The sequence below is a fragment of the Podarcis erhardii genome, assembly GCF_964252035.2.
Source record: "Podarcis erhardii genome assembly, chromosome: 7".
In the NCBI taxonomy this organism is placed as follows: domain Eukaryota; kingdom Metazoa; phylum Chordata; class Lepidosauria; order Squamata; family Lacertidae; genus Podarcis; species Podarcis erhardii.
In genome coordinates, this window is record NC_138511.1 from 18,356,836 (window position 1) to 18,379,251 (window position 22,416).

General features: G+C 44.7%; 1 protein-coding gene across 7 annotated transcripts in view; it reads right to left on the bottom strand.

Moving 5' to 3' along the window:
• The window catches only part of UBE4B (ubiquitination factor E4B), a 73,548-nt gene that overhangs the window by 29,548 nt on the left and 21,584 nt on the right, over positions 1–22,416 (bottom strand). For 5 of the 7 annotated variants that reach the window (XM_081870767.1, XM_081870766.1, XM_081870765.1 and 2 more), the window contains 9 exons: positions 19,621–19,756; positions 16,129–16,216; positions 14,860–15,004; positions 12,155–12,383; positions 10,257–10,661; positions 7,482–7,601; positions 2,247–2,388; positions 1,305–1,405; positions 1,094–1,208 (listed from right to left, as the gene is read on the bottom strand). In XM_081870767.1, coding sequence (XP_081726893.1) covers positions 1,094–1,208; positions 1,305–1,405; positions 2,247–2,388; positions 7,482–7,601; positions 10,257–10,661; positions 12,155–12,383; positions 14,860–15,004; positions 16,129–16,216; positions 19,621–19,756 — 1,481 coding nt within the window. Of the gene's footprint in view, positions 1–1,093; positions 1,209–1,304; positions 1,406–2,246; positions 2,389–7,481; positions 7,602–10,256; positions 10,662–12,154; positions 12,384–14,859; positions 15,005–16,128; positions 16,217–19,620; positions 19,757–22,195; positions 22,341–22,416 lie in introns of those variants that run through there. The other 2 variants (XM_081870769.1, XM_081870770.1) reach the window with 2 other exon arrangements.

A 22,416-nucleotide genomic window follows, 5' to 3' on the forward strand; every position in this document is an offset into this window, starting at 1 on the left:
CATCCTGTTAACCCCCATAAGCCAAATGTAACAGCTGTGTTTCAGTAGGTGACAAAAAGATGTAAATGAGGGATTGAGCGTATCTCCAATGAGACAGAATTACAAAATGGGGGAGCCATCACCAACTAGGCCCTATCTATGACAGTCTCATGCACCAGTATTGTTTTATTTTAGTGAAGTTCATATGCCTTTAAGGGCATGCTAATCATTACACCACTTAGTATGCAGCATCAAACTGCAAGGGGGGGGGGACTGCCACTCTCTTGAAACTTGAGGTCCTTGTGCTCTTATTTCCTTCAAGCCCTCCCTCAAAATTCACTTGACCAGAGCCAGGAATACTTTGGAACAACCCCTAGTCCTAACACCCTGTTGTAACCAAGTCAACATACATGCAATTTAAATATTTGTGCTCCTTGCATGGCCATGCATTCATCCCACCTCCTCTTCTGTATTTCCTTGTATCTATTTTTAGATTGCAAGCTCTTTGAGGCAGGGCAGGGAGGGACACATCAAACTCGTTCTTTTGTAATGTGCCATGTACAATGATGGTGCAGCAGTGTGGATAGAGAGACGTGAACAGAATCACCCTTCTACATTTATTACCACAACAGCTCAGCAAGGAAGTTTCGGCTCAAAGATTGTGATTGGGCCAGGAACACCCAGCCAGCTTTGCGCCTGAACGGGAATTTGCATTGCCCTCTCCCTAGCTGAAAGTGCAACACACTAACCCCAACACCAGTGGAGCCAGTGTGGTGGTGTAGCTAGACCTGGGAGGCCAGGGTTCAAATCCTCAGTCATATAGCTGACTGGGTGATCTTGGACCAGTTCCTCACTCTCAGCCTAACCTACCTCACAGGGTTGTTGTGCTGATAAAATGGGGAGAACTATGCATGCTACCTTGGGCTCACTGGAGGAAAGGTGGGATATACTTGCAATTTTATCTATATGCGCACACACACACACACACACACACACCCCTGTGAATCACTGTAGGTTATGTGTATAATGCCCAAAGTGAACAAGGCCTCTGCACAGAGTTTGCGTTCCGTTATTTGGTATGGTTGCAAGTCACTAAAAACAACCGGTCACTTACCTGTTTGAACACCTCTTCATCCTGATGGGTCGTTCTCACCAGCTCTTGGATGAAGCCAAAAGGGAGATTCCTACAGAGCATGTACGGGACTAGCAACGACTGCTGCTGTAATGACCTTATGCACGAGAAGGAGGACATGGGGTGAAGATTGGGAGGAGAGGGGCTCACGAAAATACCACCCAACAGATGGCAACAAGCAGGCCCAACTCACCTCGGTTGCGTTAAGGATCCTTGGAGCACCAAAGCAGCATGGGAAATGCATTGAGATCGGATGTTGCTCAGTAACTGGCTCACCACCGGCTGGCTACACATCTAAGGGAATAAATTGAGTAATGACTGCCAGCAATGCTGGGGCCCAGCCACTGCAAACCCTAAAAGCAAAGCGGCACATTTCTTCCTAAAACCTTTTACTTCAGGGGTGGGGAACAGCTGCGGCCCTCCAGCTATTGCCAGACTACAACCATCCCAAACCACTGGTCATCCTGACCAGGGCAACATAAAGGTGATTAAAAAACGTCAGTAGTGTTACATTAGTAATGTATTTGTGGCAATTGAAGGTAGATTTTGGTACATTATTTTTCCAGGCATCAAAAGTTTGCTACAGCTCATAGCAGTATTTATTTATTTGTAGTGTGTTGTTGTTGTTGTTGTTGTTGTTGTATTATTATTTGAATTTATATACTGCCCTATACCTGGAAGTCTCAGGGCAGTTCACAGAACAAAATCAACATATAAAACCACAAAATATATAATCAAAATAAAAACAACAACACAACCCCGCCCCAAAAAAATCCCACCACATTTTAAAAGGGTATAGGATGTCAATCAAATCATCCAAAGGCCTGGTTAAAAAGGAGCCAGGTGCATGGCGCCTAAAGGTGTATAATGAATGTGCCAGGCAAACTTCCCTGGGGAGAGCCTTCCACAGACAAGGAGCCACTGCAGAGAAGGCCCTGCTCTTTAGCAAAAAATGCTCAAACTTCTTCTCTGGGTTGGAGGGATCTGGAGTGGATATTGCACCTTAAAATTCCTTCCCCCCCCCCCAAAAAAAAAGATTGTGATTGGGCCAGGAACACCCAGCCAGCAAAGAAAAAGAAGAAAAGAAGAAGAAGCAAAAACTGATTGCAAAAAAGGATCCTTCTCCTCAACATACCTTTGGTGCTTTTCTCTCCTCTATCCCCACTCGGTCAAAACACTCAATGAGGTAGTTCAGCATCTCAGTTTCCTTGCATGTCTCGATGGTGAAGTGGTCGCTGCATGAGTCAGAAATGCTGGCTCCCCCAGAGCCTCCACCACTTTAAGGGAATAAAGGAAAGAATCATAAGCTAAGTGGCTGTAAAGCCATTTCTTCCCACAGAAGTCAGTGAAAGTTGGCTGTCCATGGAGGGAATGCTGTGGCTTTGCACCACTTGCACAGAAAACTCTCCACAGAAAAGCGTAGACCCACAACACGGGTTGTTTACATCTGTTAATTTTCCGCTCTGGTGGCAGTACTACTTAATTTTTTTTTAAAGGTTTGCTGGTCTGCAAACAAGCTGGCTCTGTCTCCATTCACAGAAACATAGAATTGTAGAGATGGGACCCCAATTGTCATCTAGTCTAACCCCCTGCAATGCAGGAATCTCAACTAAAGCACCCATACCAGATGGCCATCCAATCTCTGCTTAAAAACCTTCAAGGAACGAGAGTCCACCAACTCTTGTGAGAGTCTATTCCACTGTCCAACAGCTCTTGCTGTCAGAAAGCTCTTCCTGATGTTCACTTGGAATCTCCTTTCTACTATCCACTGACGATGATGTATTACAAGTCATATCAGAACAGGGGCCTACACTCAAAAAGCTCTGCTACTCATTGCAGTGGCAACAACTGATTCAATCCACATGAATCGTGCAATCGGTGTAAGCCCTATTCTAATATGGCAGGGATGGGGGAACCCCCTTATCAGCCAGACAGCCACATTCCCTTCTGGGCAAATGTAGTCAGGTTTTAGATACCAAGGAGACAGCCTTCCTGATCGGCCCCACAGAAACGAGGCAGATCCTCAGTACCTGCTTGCACCTATGTCAGGCACACAGGATAGCCAGCCAGTCTGCTCTGTGAAAAGCTGGTATATTACTCAGGGTCATCATTCAGTGACAAAGCACATGCATTGAACACAGAAGGTCTCCAGGTAAGACTGAAATGCTGCTAATTAGTGTAGACAAGGGGTAAGGAACCCTTTTAAAGTTTAAGGGCCTCATCCCCTTCTGGGCAACCTTCTACTCCAGCACCCTGTTCTTAGAGTATCCAATCAGATGCCTTCAAGCAGGACTGGAGCGCAAGAGCTATCTTTCCTCCTGTGGTCTCCATCAACTGGTATTCAGAAGCATTGCTGCCTTCACCTATAGAGGCAGAGAATAGCCATCCTGGCAAGTAGACACTGATAGCACTCTCCTCCACGAATTTGTCTGATCCTCTTTTAAAGCCATCCAAGGTTTGTGGGCATCGCTGCCTCCTTTGGCAGCGAGTTCCATAGTTTATAACTACAGTGGTGCCTCGCAAGACGAAATTAATCCCTTCCGTGATTCTCTTCGTCTAGCGGTTTTTTCGTCTTGCGAAGCAAGCCCATTGACAGCTTAGCGGATTAGCGCTATTAGCGGTCTAGTGGCTTTTAGCGATCAGCTGAGAAGCGGCTTATCAGCGGAACAGCTGATAAGCGGCTTAGCGCTTAGGGAAAGGGCAGAAAAAAGCGAGGAAAAAACACGGGAACTCGCAAGATTTTTTCGTCTTGCGAAGCAACCCCATAGAGAAATTCGTTTAGCAAAGCACCTCCAAAAACGGAAAACCCTTTCGTCTAGCGGGTTTTTCGTCTTGCGAGGCGTTCGTCTTGCGGGGCACCACTGTACGCACTGCATGAAGGACTTCCTTTTATCTGTCCTGACATCCGCCTTAAAGGAAAGGCATCCTTAATCTGAAAGACCCTAGAGCTACATTTAGATCACTTGCTGAGCAAACAGGGAAGCCTCCCTCCTCAGTAACAGGAGCAACTCACACACAGCAACACACACACACGCGCATTGTGGAGATAAAAGCAACCCTCTCTCTTAAGTAATCATATACCAGATGCCAAACACACCACCTACAGTCTCCAGAAGGCAGCTTATCATATAACATTTGCTTTACAGATTAAGAAAGGCTGATCGCTGTACACTTTGTAATCAGCCACAAGAGCTGTTTAAAATCCAGGCAGAATTACCATCACAGCACACACACACACACACACACACACACACACACTAATTGCTGAGATAGATTTTCTGTTCTGTCTGAAGCCTTTATTAACACTTTTTTTTAATGTGCTGGCTATTCTTTTTAAAAAATTATTTTATGCTGTTAGCAAATTTCCCTGGTGGAAGGGAAGTGGAATAGCCCTTTTAAGTACGCACATAAATAAAAGTGGCCAGCATTAACATTTCGCAGTCAATCATCTGCAAAGCAACAGACAGGACATCCACTTCTGATTCACAGGCTCCTCCCATCCTTAAACCAATTAATTAGCAGCTCCAGCCGAGGAACTCTTTCACACCTTCCATCATTAAACCTGCACGGTCACTTATGATTAGCATTTCCTTTACCTTGAAGACAACACCTCTCAAATATATATATATAAATATATGCTGGCTGGGTAGGACTCATTTAGTCAGTCTGTTTATGCTTTTGAGCCATTAATAGCCTGCAAGGTCACCTTGCTTCCTAGGAGGAGGGTGAATGTGTCAGTAGAATAGGATACCCCCTGCACACCTGGTTATACTGCAGGTGCAATGACAGGCGCCTACATTTTATCACAGCAACACACAATACGGCAAATTCCTGGTTTCTCAGGTGTGTGAAACAACCCTGGAAGGGTGCATGTCTTAAAATGAAGGAAGGATGAGCAGTGCTGACTCTTAGTCAAATACGACAACATGCAAAAGTAGTCAGGGGACAAGCAAAGAATGACTACTTTGCAGGAGAGCGGGATTTTTATCACCTTTGTTAATGATAAAACTAATGATTTCTATCCTCCTCTCCATTGTATGATGGTTTGGACATCTTAAAGTGAACTGCTCTTTTGCTAGATTTAATATATTCTGGTATGTGTTATGATTCACATATAAATTGATATTTCTTTGCCATGCTTGCCTGTCTGTTGGGTTTTGTTTTGGGGGTTTTTTGGCTGGGGAGAGATTTGGTTTTGTTCAATTGGTCAGTTCATTTATTATAATGGTTCTGTGTATGCTTAAAAGGTAAAGTAACCCCTGACCGTTAAGTCCAGTCACGGACAACTCTGGGGTTGCAGCGCTCATCTCTCTTTACTGACCAAGAGAGCCAGCATTTGTCTGCAGACAGCTTCCAGGTCATGTGGCCAGGATGACTAAGCCACTTCTGGCAAACCAGAGAAGCACACAGAAACGCCGTTTACCTTCCCGCCAGAGCGGTACCAATTTATCAACTTGCACTTTGACGTGCTTTCAAGCTGCTAGGTTGGCAGGAGCAAGGACCGGGCAACGGGAGCTCACCCTGTCGCGGGGATTCGAACCACCGACCTTCTGATCGGCAAGCCCTAGGCTCTGTGGTTTAGATCACAGCGCCACCCAGCTCCCTGTGTATGCTTGGTGTAACGCAATTGCTTTATTCAACTTCCTCTGCTTATGTATTACTTATCCTTGAAAACCTACTAAGAATTATCCCAAATTAAAAACAGAAACAGCATGATACTCCATACTCTGACCCACAGTTGCTGCTAGAGGCGCCTCATCAGCACAGGATTCACTTCCATGTCCACACCGAGCAACTCCAGTTCAACTGACCCCCTTGAAGTGCTTTAGGGTTCCTATATAGCCACCAAGACCAGGCCACATGGGTACTGAGCACTGGAAGGAATCCAGCATTGCACTGCTACCAATGTTCTGCTTCTGCTTGCCCAGTGAAACAATCTGCTCCCCCTGCACACTGTTCTGAGGGCTTCCCTGATTCCCCACCCCAACCAACTGGGAGGGGGGCACCAGGGATAAATCCCCACGATGCTAGCAGATTATCAATGAACATGCTTCCACTAGCAGGGACCTAAGAGCCCTTAAAGTACAGTGGAGCAGTAGCAACCCTCCTGCACAAATGGTTATGGTGTGTGTAAGGTGGAGAGGAAGAGGATTGTTACATTTACTTTCCACCTTTTCTCAAAGAAGATTGAAGTGGAGGACACACCTCTCCCAGCTCTCCAATTTATCAACACAGGTAGGTTAGGCTGAGATAGTGATTGGCCCAAGGTCACCCAGTGGGTTTCATGGCTGAGTGGGGATTCAAACCCTGATTTCCCAGGTCTTAGCCCTGCACTACAACATGCTGGTTTCGCAGTCTCGCCGGAGGAAAGTGAACTCCCAGCATTGTATCCAATGCTATTCCAACTCAGAGCAGACTCAATTAAGCTAATTTCAGAGGGTCTGCTGTGGATAGGTTTTGGTTGGTCACAACCCCTTAGTTCGCCAAGAGCAGCACAAGACTCCTGTCTGAAGACCCCAAGGGCCATCTAGTCTAGCCCCTTGCAACGCAGGAATCACAGCATGCAAATGAACAGCATCTTCTATATGAGGCTGTGGGGGGAAATAATATCTTCCTGTACCTAAGGAGCCAACAGTTATCCCTTTTGAATTTGGTGCTTTCCACTGTTGCACTGATTTTAGAAGTGGCTAGACACACTTGAGAGCAATTGGGACCTCCCAAGTGTATCTGATTCCTGTCAAAAGCAGCGTGACAAGGCAAGGCACCAAATCCATATAGCGCATCAAGGCGCCCCTTTGCAGCTGTGGCTTGAATTCAGCATCATCTCAAGCTAGGAACCTGTTCAGCCTGCCCTACCCTGTGATATCACATGATGGACAGAATGGGCATGCTTGGCTCATATGGAGATAGGGAGGATTAAGTCCAGAAGTTGGAGGAGCCCCACAACTGCCTTACACTCTCCTGCCTTGGCTCTACTGAACATTTCAGTAGTTACTGTTGGGAGATCTAAGCACCCTGGAACGAAAAGGTTCCAAGAATAGAAATTATAATCTCTTAACACACCTGGCTGGAAAGTAGAGGTTAAGGCCTGTTTCAAGCATCGCTCTTCCCACCCTCCTCACTACAAGGGAATCTTGGATAGCCCTTCCTCCTGGCATCAGAGGCTTGGAAGGGAGAAACCAGGTTTAATGGGGATTGTTAAAATGTGAGCAAAACCATGCACAAGAAGTGTTATTATGGGAATGGAATTAGATACAGTTGTATTTTTCTGGGGAGAGGGTGTTATGAAATGGTAGGCAGAAAAGTAAATGTAAACACATGTTAGTTTTAAGCACCCAAGCATAGGTAGGTTGCACACTTTCTGGAATACCTGGACCCAAATTGGACACAAGAAAAATCATCCTCATCCTCGTCCTCATTTTCTTCATCAGAACTGTCCCCAGAAACATCAGAAACGGCAAGGAGGAGGGAGAAAGGGTTGTCGTACATACTATTCATAACAAAAGCAAATATGGACCAGTGAATATGAAAGAGAGAAGAGAGAAGGGTGAAAGGAAGACCAAAAAAGAAAGGGGGGAAATATAAAGAGTAACTTGTTCTACCAACATAACATTCACCGCAAGCATGCAAGCATGCAGAAGCCACGGCAATGCTACTACAAGCAAAAGGTGCTGGGTGCAACTAAGTCCTACTCATAGTAGACCCACTGAAATGAACAGACCTAAGTTAGTCGTGCCTATGAACTTTACTGGGTCTACTCTAGAATAGAGCTAGCTACAGACACAACCCCAAAAAGTATTTAGGTCAATGAAAGCAAAGCAGTATCTGCTTTCTCTCCAAGTGAGATAAGGGCTAGGTTTTATAAAGAAGAGTCCTTTGAGAAGAATGAAGGTAGCAAATCACAAATGGAAGCCCTTCAGTTCTCTGGCTGACTTTTGTACGTGGCCATACAACTAGGCCACAGTCCCCACTGCCACTTATTCCAACTGGAATAGGAACTCCAGCATCTCAGGCAGAGGTTCTTGTATGCAAAAAGACCCTCTCCTTATGCAAATCATGCCCTGCAGACTAGGGTGCTTTGGGTCTTCCTCATGACCATCTATGGCACTGCCTTACACCAAGTCTGCTCCCTGGTCAATTTAGCTTGGCCTCAGCCAGCATGGGGACTTGCAGATGCATTGGACTGAAGCAGCTATCTTCAACCCAGTTACGGTCTATCCCCTAAACACACCGGTTCTAACTGGACAACACAACCCACAAACAAAATCAATGCCCTCCTGCTATCTGCTGGTCATTGAGCAGATCCCATTCAGATGGAGCCACTGAAGCAGGTGTGCAGAACTTCTGGACCTCCAGGTGCTGCTGAACTACATGCTGGCTGGGCGCTGACGGGAGTTGCAGTTTAGTGAGGGGCACAGAGGTTCCCCATACCTGCTATTAAGGGAGTGTGAAAGCAAACCTGGTGAGTAATGCAGCAGGTGTTAAAACAATCATAGCTGTCAATGAGAACAGGCCAGAAAACTTGCAACACAGCAAATCTACTTGCTACGGAGTTCAGTTTAAGAGTTAAGCTGGTAAACACTATATATTTTTCTAAAAGCACCAGCAATGCATGAACTAATTTCAACACAGGGGATCTCCTCACCAAAGTAAGCAGGTAGAGAAGGATTTTATGGCATGGTGGCATCTAGATGATATTCTGCCTTGCACCAGAATACAGTTCAAGCAACCGCCCTTTAGTTTTCTTGCGTACACACACAGAGTGTCCTGGGGTCTCCTTATGAAATCCCATGAGTTGTATCCATTTTTTACCCAAACTTTAACACTGGACGCAACCCTATGCCTTTTAGCACCATCATTACACTGACGGCACCCAGATCCCTCTCCATCCCTAAACTGTCCTCTTTGCATCATTTAAGCACCCCCAACTGCCTCAGACAGATAAGAACCTAGTAAGACCCTTCTGGATCAGGCCAAAGGCCCATCCAGTCCAGCACCCTGTTCTCACAGTGGCCAAGCAGATGCCTCAATGGGAAATCAGCAAGCAGGGCCTGAGAACAACAACACTCTCCCCTCCTGCAGTTTCCAGGAACTAGTATTCAGAAGCTGCCTCCAACTGTGGGGGCAGAGCATAGTCACCATGGCTTGGATGCTTAATCACAGTCTCAAGCCCATCCCTTAAAGCAGCCAGGTCCCTCCTGCACCCAATGTGACTTTTATTTTTAAAACTCTTCATCGAGCACACATAAAACTGACACAAGATTGGTTGCAACAGACCGTTAAAGCATCAAGGTAAGAGAAATAAAGATAATTGCCATAAATACAAAGAATGGCAGACTTAAAAGGTCTATGGTTCAACGTGCCATCAACATGCGACCATACTATTTAAATTATTGCATTTCCTGTCTATATGGTACTGGGCCAAGTTTAAGGTATTACTTTTAGTTTATAATGCTCTAAGCAATGCAGGACCAGGTGATTTTCTGCCTTGCCTTGTGCCATCTGGTTCCTGAGCTCAGTTGATGAGTTCCTGCAGGTCAGATGGGAGAGGATCCGTAGGTCCTTCAGCGTGGTTGCACTAACGTTACAGAACTCTGGCAATTAGGGCAGGCACCTACTTTCCTCTGTTTTAGACACTTTTATCTGTGTCTAACCTGTTGAAAACCTCTCTTCCTATTACTCAGGTTGAATTGGCACTTTCAGTCTGCTGCTGAAACGATCTACACTGAATAATTTGTTTTATGCTTTTTCATTTCATTTCGTTGCTGGTCTTTACCTTGTATGTACTCTTGTTTGCTGCCTGATTATTTTTATTGATCTAGACAAGGAGATCAAGGTAGGGAAAGCACTCTTTTCTCAAAACAAGTTATCAAGCAAAGGTGGGCACGTTATACCCAAATTTCGGGGGAATCAAGCATGTCACTATTTGTTCACCTTCTCTCCCCTGTAAGAAGCTGTGAATTTCACACATCCTATGCCAAAAGCTTTGTGGTTCAACAGGTGCCACTTACAGTCAGTGTATTAGCTTGCCTCAAGCACAATTAGGAACCAAAAAAAGCTTATTATGTTGTTAGCTGAGTTCTTCTGAAGTGCATCAAGTCACACCAACTCTGCACAGCACACATTTAAAATGCAAACTCAGTACCTAGATGGTGTCCTGCTCAGGAAAGAAGAATGTCTGCCAAGGGGCCCGGGCGAAGCAGGGAACAGAGGCAGGGCCATAGCTACGGGCCTAAGCCTGGGCAAACCAGCCCGCGTAGCTGGAGGACTGGCGCTTATAACAGGAGGAGTTGGAGAGCGGGAGAGGATGGAGGTGCTTGCCGAAGACGGAGCGGGAGGAGCTGGGAAGGCCCAGGGATGAGCCACCATGTACGGGCGATACCTCGGGGATGGGGGTTGGACTACCAGTGGGCCTGCTGGCACAACATGAGGGCTAGCAGAAATGGGAGGGGTGGGGGCAACTGGGCTGGCAGAAGAGCCAAGGAAGGAACCGGCTAAAGGTGCACGGCTTGAGAGGCTGAAAAGAGGAGCTGGGCTGGTTCCATAGAGACTAAAGTCAACGAAAAGAGGGAGGAGGAGGAAGAAAGGTAGGAAGGAAGGAAAGAAAGAAAAGAGAGATAAATTGGGAGCTTAGAACACAGCAAAAAGGGAAGGTAATAAGATACAGAAACTGGCAAGACAGCTCAACATTTCCCCTTCCGGTACGATCCTATTTTATACCCATTTAACTTGCATGATTTCAGCTATAGGAGTTGAAGGCACACTTGCTGAAATTGCTGAAATACCAGCAAGGCAGAGAATTTTAAACCTTAGGGTTTCCTGGCGCAGAAAGAGCTTTTCAGCACTGTGCCATAGATTTGGGGGGGGGGGCAGTCAAGGCCCATTCGGCATGCCAGCTTTGGGAGTCCTAGACATACCGCCCCCCCACCCCGCTAACTGTGGGGTGGTTCCAAGGATTTAGGAATGCGTACCAAACCCCTGTGTAAGAAGTGACTGTATTGTACTTTTCTCACCACAGGGACTGATGCCTTACTTTGGCCTACAAAGCAGGGGTGTCTAACCCTGTTACTGTTGGGGCTCCAACTCCCAACAGCCAGGAATGATGGGAGTTGTAGTCCAGCAGCATCTGGAAGGACAAAGCTTCTGCAACTCTGCTATAAAGAGTCATCCATATATAAATGAATCTGAAAACTACCGTATATACTTGAGTATAAGCCGACCAGAATATAAGCTGAGGCACCTAATTTTTCCACAAAAAAACTGGGAAAACTTATTGACTCAAGTATAAGCCGGTTCACTACACTACAAACCTGGTGGTGGCGGCAGCAGAGGAGGAGGAAGGTGCAGTCCGAAACGGCTCCTTTCGGGCCACTCATACCTCCGCCGCTGCCTCTGCCACTCGCAAGAGCAGGCATAGGAGCCGTGGTTGGGAGAGGCACAGTACAGTGCAGTGCATCTCCCAACCGTGGCTCCTATGCCTGCTCTTGCAAGAAGCTGGTGGCGGCAGCGGGACCAGCGGCGAGAAAGGGCTCCTTTCGGGCTGCTCATCCCGCCCCCGCCCCCCTCACTCAAGTATAAGCCAGGGGGGGCTTTTTCAACATAAAAAATGTGCTGAAAAAGTTGGCTTGTACTCAAATATATACGGTAAATGCATGTTAAAGTGAAGGGATAGCTGCCATTTGCAGGTGCATTTCCCCAGGGAGCACACACATTCTGGCATCCTAGTAATCTCTGCCTTTGTTTAACAGGAAGAGCTCCCACAAGTTTCTAGCTCTCATTAGTGCTCAAAAAAGTTGAATGACAGGGGGAGAAAAGAAATGAGTGGTTCTGCTCAGCGGACAGTTATCATAGAAGAATTGGCCAGGTTTCCTATGGCTACGCTTCAAACAAATACCATACTTTCCCCCCACCCTCCGGGCATCCATCACACCTTGCCTTGCACTGCAGAACTTGGAAAGAACCATTTTCCACACCTAACCCCTCTGCTCTGCCCTCGCAAACTCACCAACATGAAACCCAGCTAGTTATGCAGCTATAACTTACCTCGACAAGGAGCTGGAGCCAAACGAGCCCACGTTACAGAAAATGGGGCTCGTTCCTGGATTGGAACCAGTGTTCAGAACCAGATTTCTATCAGGCGACCGAGCAGCTGCTGCAATGGGCTGCGAGGTGGCTGTCAAACTGGCAAAGGGGTTTTCCTCCTTCGACTGGGTCGACATCATCAGAACTTCCATCAGGATCTGGCCAATCAAGTCTTTGAAGTCCGAGAACACTTTTGAGGAGAGAAAGAGAGAATGACATGAACATTCTCCGCTGTAAGCACCTCAGAAGCAAAACAGAGTTTAAGGTACTATGATACATATATGGTGGAATTGTTTAAACATCAAACAATTTTGGGAAACAGTATATAACGAAATGAAAAAAATGTTCAGATATTCATTTAGGAAAACACCAGAAGGTTTTTTATTGGGAATAGTACCAGGAAGCCTAAAGGAAGAAGACAAGATCTTATATTTATATGCAACAGTAGCCGCAAGGCTATTGATTGCGAAAAATTGGAAAAGTGGTACTGTACCAACAAAGACCGAGTGGCTTGCCAAATTATTGGCGTACTACAATATATCCAAAACAATGGGAGAAATTGGAAGGATCTCAAAAGAGAAGGCAGACAGGGACTGGAAGGTGTTTAAAAGATACTTGCAAAACTATATAGAAAAATCAGAACTCCTATTAGAATAAACAAGTTTCGTTTCAAATATTGGAATACTAAATAAGATGGATAACAATGTGTAATAGAAAAAGAAGTATGAAATATTAGGTTAAAGGTGTGTGAAAGAAAGTAATAGAAGTGGAAAGAAATTGCAACTGAGTAGATTGGAAGTCTAACACAAAGGGTGAGGGGTGGTAGATGGTGATGGGAATTATCTGTGGGACTGAGTGTAGGTATGTTGTATGTATGTAGGTATGTTGTATGAAATGTATGTTTGTATGTGTATTAATGTTGAATTATTTTAACAATAAAAAATAATAAAAAAGAAAATAATAATAATAATAAAAAAGAAATGAACATTAATTTCGAGAGATGTACTCTGAGCACCTGCTTTTTGACAAACACCCCATACAGCTTGAAGGAAAGCAAGGAACTAAGATGAGCCTGCTGAATCAGGCCAAGGGCCTGTCAACCCAGCATCCTCAATGACAACAAAAGCTTCTCAGCATTATGAGTGCCAATATCAGCCACACCTTCCATATCAGCCACCGTATCACCCGCTTCTGTTTCAAAGACAGGAGCTGCAGAGGAATCTGAAAGTATTGGCAAGTCTAACGTCCTTGCTTGCCAACAAAACAGACTGAATGCTTTCCATCTTCAAGTCGTGAACATGGTGGGAGCTGAGCCACCCACCAAATAAGAGTCCTTCCCCTCCCTACAAACACTCTTTGGTGCCAGCTCAGACACCATCTGGTGATGACAAATGCAATTTGGAGCTCTGTACCCACTGAAGGAAATCCAACACAGCAGCTAGATTGGAACTCGCTAGCCCATGCCCCCAGCCATCTCCCATGAACAAGCAACTGTATTAATCACTAGCCTTTGTTTAAGCATGATGGGACACGTGGGAAGGGGGCTTTAGCTCAGCAGCAGAACACAAAGCTTTGTAAGCAGAAACTCAGTCCCAGAACCTCCTGCGCAACAATCTTAGGTAGGTTGCAAAGACCTTTGTCTGAGAACCTGAGTCCACAAGAGAACGGAACGCCAGGCTGGAAGGCCCAATGGCCTGAGCTGTGATCTACTGACCTTACGCCAGGCTTCTCGAGTCTTAATGTGTGGAATTACAGCTCCAATCACCCTTGACATCCAGCCATGCGGGCTGGGGATGACAAGAATTGTAGCACAACAACATCAGGTTGGAGAGGGCTGTCTTATGTGTGTCCACAACAGAGAGGCAGAGAGGAGGAGTGGGGGGGGGCACCACTCTCATTTGGGGTGGATCCGTAGTTCAGTGGTATGTAAAAGACCCCCAGCCTCTGTCCAGTTGGTGCTAACCTTGAACAAGGCATTTTCAGTGGTGGCTCTCTGCTTGTGGGATGCCCTCTCTGGCGAAGTACAATGCCTCTATCATTATTAACTTTCAGGAGGAATTTGAAAACATTCCTATTTGCCCAGGCATTTGGTGGTTGAAGAATACTGTTCCTGGCAATCTCAAGGTCATTGGATGCTTTCAATTGTAACTGCTTTTAATATATTTTTAAATGACTTTAGATGTTATAGTTAACATTTGTTTTTAGAACATTTTAATATGTTTTAGACTGTTTTTGCTTGCTTTGTATTTTTAAAATTGTGTATCTGTTTGCCATCCTGAGCTCCTGGGGGAGGAAGGGTAGATATAAATTCAAATAAATCTGCTCCAGTTTGCGTTTATTTGACAATTCCAACCCCCCAAAAATCTCTTTTCCCTTTCTTTTGTTTCCACTGTTTTTGGTTCATACATGTATTTTGACTCAAGATATCTAAGAATAAACAAGATAAAATTTTCAGCAAGCAGTTTGCCTAGAAAGATTGTGCATTTTAATTAAAATAAAACTGAAAAATCTCTGTAGCTGTTTGAGAAATGCTTCTACCTGAGACCTTGTAATGCTGCTGCTGGCTAAGATAGAATACAGCATTCAATTAGATGGATGGTAAGCAGCCGGGCTTCTGAATTCAGCATCATCAACAAACGCTTGGGATTAAACCTCACGTTCCTTACCTTCCTTTGGGTTCTGTTTAAACTGCTCAGAAAGCGAAGTTAGGAAGATGACGTCTCTGTCTCTGTCCTTCCAGGAGACCCGGAAAATCTTGCAGACCAGCTGTAAGGCTTGCTCTTCCGATATCTCTGATCCTGATGGGGGCTCCTTTATCATGGGGAGGGGGGAGGGGGGAAAGAGGAAAAGATTTGGGTATTCGTTTTGAAAAGCCACGAAAGGGCAGGTATTCGTGATCATGTAAGCTAAGGGTCTGCTGTGCTGCATTCCACCCTGATGCAGACATAATGCTCACTAACAGTGACAGCAAGTCATGGAAGGGTGGAATTTGCAAGTGAGAGAGAGGGTTGTGCCCTGCAGCACATTCCCCATCTCTCCAAGATGGTTCCATTTGTATTTGAAACCCACCACCCAAGCCGCAAAGGGCTCCCCACAAGGCTGTTTACAATACTGAAATTATGCAATGAAGGAAGGCTAAAAACAAGAGGAATCTGCAACAAAATGTGGGAACATGGAGGGCCCCTGTTCAGAATCCAAACCAAACTACCAATGTCTTCTTTCAAGATACACCATCCCCTCCCACCTATTTTTCTATTCTTTTTCCCCCAATGGTAATTCTGCATTCCAGGCAAATTGAGGATGCTCAGCCCTCACTGGGCTGCTTCTGGGATCCCCTCAGGATCTCCCCCCCCCCCCAAATTTTATTTGATTTTTAATTTCTGCAAACCTGGGGGTTCTTCCAAGCCTCTTGAACATGGGTGGTGTTGTTAGGCTACACAAGGATCGGCACTCACCTCTGAACTTTGGAAATAAAGGGACTGATAGCAAACGGGCAAAAAACCCAAAACCACTGAAGCAAGCAAAAACTCAAGACAGGTCAAATAAGTTAATCTTCAGGTGCCCACCTACAGGCAGTGAGGGAGCCAACTGAGCTTCTCTTGGGAGAGAGTTTCACAACAGCATCGCCACAACCAAGAAGGCCCCACCCTATATCCCACCCAGCTGCAACTTCTCCACTAGAGGCAGCACATGAAACAAGACTTATAACAAGCATAGGTGGTTTGTTGTCTGAAACTGAGCCCATAGCATTTTGATAGCATGCTCCTAACTTTTAACCGCCCAGAGGCCTTGGAAGTAAGAGTGAGCAAGAAACCCAAATGAATAAAAATAAACGAATGAGCGTTCATTTTTAAACCCGTGCGCACATTGCCCCATAAAGGGCAACGGTCAAGTGTCTCCAGGCTTCCCAACTCCATCCAGTACAGCTTACCCACCTTATCGGTAAGGCTCCTTTTCTCTCTTCGGTCATTCTCATCAACTTCCATGTTTTCTATTCCTGAATCTACATCCACCTGGGACATACTGTCAAGTAGAACAAAGAACCCATTAATTCTTCCAGGCATTTTCAATGAAAGTTGCTGACCGAAATACAGGATGGCTGCAGAACGTGAAGGCAGCTCAAGGAGGGAAAAGACCGACATACACAAGAAAAACTGGATCCATTAACAAATGTTGCCATTAACAGCCACTAGTCAACAGCGCTGGCCCACAACCTATTGTTCATACTGTGTTTTGCTCTCCAAAGAGAGGCGGAAAACTTGTGACTCAACCTGAAAGGAGCTCTACAGAGCAGCCCATTAGGAACTAAAAGGGGTGGGGGAAGAAACCCCTCTGTTCTTAAGTTGGTGCCTGCACAAAACAAAAAATCAGGGCACATGGATGGTGGTGAGGCTGCATGCAGTTTCTGCAGGCTTATTTTTATTATTAGCATTATTATTAATGCAATTTATTCGCCACTTTTTTTTACAAAAGCAGCTCAAAGCATCTTACAGCAAAAACAACAACACATACATTAAAACCAGCCCAAAATTAAAACAGATTCAAAGCCAAAACTCATTCATATCTTTAGAAGACAGAACTATAACATCCTACCCAGTGAAGGAGGCTACAGATAATCAAAAGTCAAAGGCCTGCAGCAAAAGGATGGTTTTGCTTAGCACCTAAAGGTAAGCTATGATCGCACCAGGCAAGTGTCTCCCAGGAAATGCCGCCATTAAAAAGGTCCGTTCTCACACTGCCACCCTCCAGATCTCTTTCTTTATACTTTTATTTATATAAGTATTTCATATACCACCATATCCTGTAGATATACAAATAAAAGAGAACATAAAAACAATACACAGTGATCATTAAAAAGACCAGTAAAGATAAAGGTAAAGGGACCCCTGACCATTAGGTCCAGTCGTGACTGACTCTGGGGTTGTGGCGCTCATCTCACTTTATTGGCCGAGGGAGCTGGCATGTGGCCAGCATGACTTAGCTGCTTCTGGCGAACCAGAGCAGTGCACAGAAACACCGTTTACCTTCCCGCTGGAGCGGTACCTATTTATCTACTTGCACTTTGACATGCTTTCGAACTGCTAGGTTGGCAGGAGCAGGGACCGAGCAACGGGAGCTCAGCCCGTCATGGGGATTCGAACCACATCGCCACCCGCGTCCCTTAAAAAGACCAGTAGGGAGAAAGGCACAGGCATGTTGGCATGTCTTCAAGAGACCCCTGAAAGTTAACAAGGGTACCTGGCGAAACTGGCCATATTTGGTGAATACTGAATACTGAAATCTGTGTGTTACTGACTCATTGTTTAAATTGGGCATAAGTCTTGGGGAGCAGAAATATGTGCATGAATTTAATATATTAACTATCATAAATGAACTGGAAAAAAAACATATTCCCAATTAAACAACATAGTGAGTTCTGGAAAAAGAGAATAGCAGCTTCTGGTTCACTGTAATCTTCTGAGAAGTATGTGCCAAATTTAAAACATGGTCGCTAGAGGAGGATTAGAATCTAGAAACCAAGAGAGGGACAACCCTTTGAAGGGTCTTTAATTTCTGTGAAGGGATGAAAAATCCAGCTTCCCATTTCATGAATGTGTGTGTGTTTCCTTTTCAATGTTATATTTGGCTGTTAATTAAATAATTTCAGAATGGATAAATTCTTTTAAAAAAATAAAGACAGAAGAATTGAGCATTTTAATGGCTGAAATTTAACTGTAAGATTGTGGGGAAACCGCAAAAAGACCCCTAGTGCTTCGTAGGCTAATTAAATATTTAATACAGAAGAAGCTTTCATGGATTAAATACCTTGCCAACTCGTGAAGTCTCAGTCAGTAACTGGCATCATTCTTGCCACTGGAAATTGTTGTTTGGTTTTTTAATTAATTCTATTAATTTTTCTCATGTCCTTTTTTGTATTAAGCTTTAGTGTGTATGCTACAAATAATCAATAAACAATCTTCTAAAACTGAAAAGGAAAAGCTCCAAACAACATCTGAGCATAGGCCACCTAGCTCATTATTTGGTCCATCTAGCTCACTATTGACTACAATGACCGGCAGCAGCTCTCCAGGATTTAAGGCTGGGGGCATTCCTGGCCCTACCTGGAGATGCCAGGGATTGAACCTTGGTCCTTCTGCATGCATCTCCAACCACAGAATCTATGTAACAGTTACACCCAGCATCCTTTGCACCCAGCAAATGTTCACCTGATTGAGGGGTTTCTACCCAGTCCCTTTAACTAACCTACCAAGGAAGGAGCTGCAGTCATGAAAACCAAACAGGTGAGGGCCACGCTTGCCTCTTATCTCAGGACTCATGCTCAGACCACAGGGGCAAAGAGCATGACCCCAACCAAAAGCTCCCCTCTTCCTTTTCACGTCTTTCTTCACTGCCTTTTTTCTTCCTAAAACATCTAGGCAACTGTAACTGCTTTACACATCACCCTCACAAACATGTTTTGAGCAATCAATGCTGCATGCTATTTCATTATTAATTATTCAGATATCTTATCAGCCACTCTGATTGGGTTGTTAATATTGAAAGCTTTTATTACATGGTTGGTTTCTATTTTTTTACCCTTTCCTTTTGAATTTCAGTTCCCACAATCGATTCCCTAATATGTGGTTGTGTGTGTTTGTGTGTGTGTGTTTTTAAATGGTAAATTTGACCCCATTACCAAAATAGCATCCTATCCCTCTGGGTGGGAGCTTAAAAGAGGCAGTTCTATCCACTGTATTTGCCAGCAAGACATTTTGGGTTAGAGAGGTGACCTTAGCCCATCAACCCCCCAACTGTTTAAGATGCCCACAGAAAAAAACTAGTTGCCAGCAAAGGAAGATAACTCAGATTAGCTCCTTACATGAATGTGTGTGTGTGTGTTGGGGGGGGGGGGAGTGTATGCATGCAATAAATAAGGTTTTCCAGCTAGACTACATATATGCCACTTTTTCTGGATTAAAGTTAAAGAACCATCACCTCTTTGAGCATAAGATATGACTCAACTGGAGATTTATGAACAAATGATATTCCACAAACACAAGATAGATGGGAAGCACCGAGTGCTGGGCTGACCTGGACCACCAGCTGCCCCCTCTCCCCCCATTTCACCTCTCCTGCCCCTTAAACATGCACATAGTTCATATTATTTTGATTCATTATGGTTTATTTTGTATTGTTCGACTGTATTGTTTTTTGCTTCTTTGTGGGAATTTCAATAAAAACTATCAATTAAAAAGATCCAATTACTTTGATAAACGATACCCTGCCAAGTATCCCAGAGACAATTCTATCTCACCACCAGGAACCAGGCGAGCAGCTATATACAAGCTCATGTTAGAAACTGCTGAGCAGGGCATAAAAAACTAGCATCTGGGGCAACCCACAATGAGACAGCCTCAAATGAAGAGGGCAGATGGAAACTTTTTTACCTTTTCTCACAGGAGACGCTATCGATATCCATGCTCTGCGACCGGGAGAGGGACTGAGATTGTGTTTCGAGGCTGTTTGATGGGGAGCTACTGAGCGAACTCACACCTTCGCTGCTCTGGCTGCGGTGGGCTACACCTGCAGGGAAAGGAAACCAGGGGGAAAAAAACTATATGTTGTTCCTACAACACATTCTTGAACTAAACACACACAGTGTTCGAAACTCCCATTGATCTAGGTGGGTTTTGCAACAGGGAATTCCATTAGCATGAGCAGTTTCTGACCTCTGGGCACAGTACTGTGCCTAAGATTTCAGATTAAAACTGCAGAGTGGAAAGAAAGGAGGGTCTTTTTCTGCCTCCCCACTTCCAGTCACTCTCTGAAGACTGAAGAAGAGACCCTCTTAAGAATATTAGGCGGGCAGGCAGGGGAAGCATGGCTTTGTTTTTTGCAGTCTTCAGAGGAGGACTAGACCATGTGTAAATGAACATATGATTTTAGCCGTCGTTCATTCATTTTCAGCTTTGTATTCTTGTTTGGAAAAAAGCACACCTAGACATTCCATTGTTGCGCCCATAACCTAGGTTTAAGGTGCCATTTAGCTCTTAGCTTTCCAAAACTGAACACACACATACTGTAAATTACACACACATTACATACCGTATTTTTCCGTGTATAAGACTAGGGTTTTTTTAACCAAAATTTAGGTTTAAAATTGGGGCTTGCCTTAAACATAGGTAGTGCTGAGGGGCGTTTTTTTAATCTGGAGTCCCCACAAACAGGGGGTGTCTTATACATGGGGGCATCTTATAGACGAAAAAATACGGTACTTATATTATACACACACACACACACAGCAAAAAAATGCTGCAGCACATTCCCCCCCCCCCAAATACCAGGAGTAATCCTATTCCAGCCAGCCATGCCTTCCCTCCAGGGCACTATTAAGCTGCTCCGACAAGCCAATTCAGGCTTTCCTTCCTTCTTCCAGTTGTTTGTTTTTCTTTTCCAGCTGACACTCAACATTATCTGCTTGCTGGGAACAACAGAATATGCATAAATCCTCACTGGGGCTGAGGTATTGGCTTTTTTGAGGGAGGGGGGGACTGCCTCGTTTGGTTGCTTTTGTATTTCTGAGTGGCCTGGAATTGAACCAAGCACACCAGTACCAACTTCTAGTTCCTAGCGGCCCTGCTTTTCAACTCTGTTGGCACAGGGTGACTGAGTTTGCTAGTAAGAGTGCTCCTTATATACAATGAAAATGCTAAAGTGTCAATTAAAAGATGTTATATATCTGCAACATAAATAATCAGCAATGCACTAACACCAGTAATCCCCAAAGACTTCAGAGTGATGTGTTGTAGGAAATTAATTCATGAAATTAATTCCAATGAGTTCACACTGTAGAGTCACTGCTCTGAGTGGGGCCAGCCATGACAAAAACTTTGACTCGCATTGAGTCACAGCTTCTGGGAGGGTAGAACATTATTACTGCCTACTCGAGTACCAGACAAAAACTTTCCCCATGAAATGTAATCCCATGCACTAGAGATTTTCAACCTTTTTTTGAGTCAAATGCTCCCGTGACCAACTACATTCTTTCTGCGGCTCCCGTTAGGAAAGGCACTCCAAGCCTCCAAAGCCCAATTATGTCATCTCTAGAGCCGGCACCCCCTCACACCTTTTCAAACACCCTCCCTTGTGGTGTGTTTCCTCAGCCTCCTCTCCTTTCCCCTATCCTTGGGAGTCCTCTGGCAGCTGATGAAGGTGAGGCCACCATCTTGAGAGGGCATCAGAAGAGGGAGGGAAGGAAAGAGGGATAGAGTCCAGTGTTGCCTGTGGCACCCCTGACCATCATTCAAGACACCCCAGGGTGCCATGGCACACTGGTTGAAAACCACTGCCATACACAGTCAAAACTACTTTCAGACATCCTAATTTGCTGGCAATAGGAGTGCCGCATAGCTCAACCCACCAGCCAAACATTACCTGTGCAGACTGCAGCTGGCTTGAACTTACTAGTAGTGATCAACAAGGGAAGGAACAGGAACTGTCACTCAGAGCCAGTGACAATATTCCATCTGCATCCCTGCCCTTCCTCCAAAGAGCTGCAAGCAGCATAAGTAGAGTACTCCCATTTTATTATTGCAAAAAACATCCTGTAATGCAAATTAGTCTAACAGACTTAGTTTTTATTTATTACATTTAGCTCCTGCTTTTAAGGAACTCAAGTAAGGAAGCAAACCAAAGCTCATGGTCTTGATTTGTTTGCGCTAACTAGGAAGAGTTCGAACTCCTAAGTGGGGAACACCAGTTATCTCAGAAAGCTTGCAATTGCCTCCCCTGGCACACAAAAGAAAGAGACAGAGTGAAAGCCCATGGTTTACTAAGACTCACAAATCTAACACTAAACCATGGTTTAGCATTCTGTCTGAACCATTCCATCAAGTAAAAGAAAACCAAACATATTTAAAAACCTAGTAAGAACAAACTGATGAGAAAAGATAGCCACTAGTACAATTTAATATATCCATGAATAATAAAAAGCAAAGAAAATGAAGCAGCCATCATTACTACCTTTCCCACTTTGCACGCTGCCTGCCAAGAAATAAAGTGTTGATAGTCATTTGCTCTGGACAGAATATAAGCTCCATAATCTATTCCAGCACACCCATAGCAAATTTAAATGAAAATTGTCCTCTATCTTTGGTAGGCACAAACAATACTGAATCCAATAGTGGAGCAAGCTGGCCAGAATGATTTCTCGAAGTAAACAGCTAAGAGAGACTATACATGTG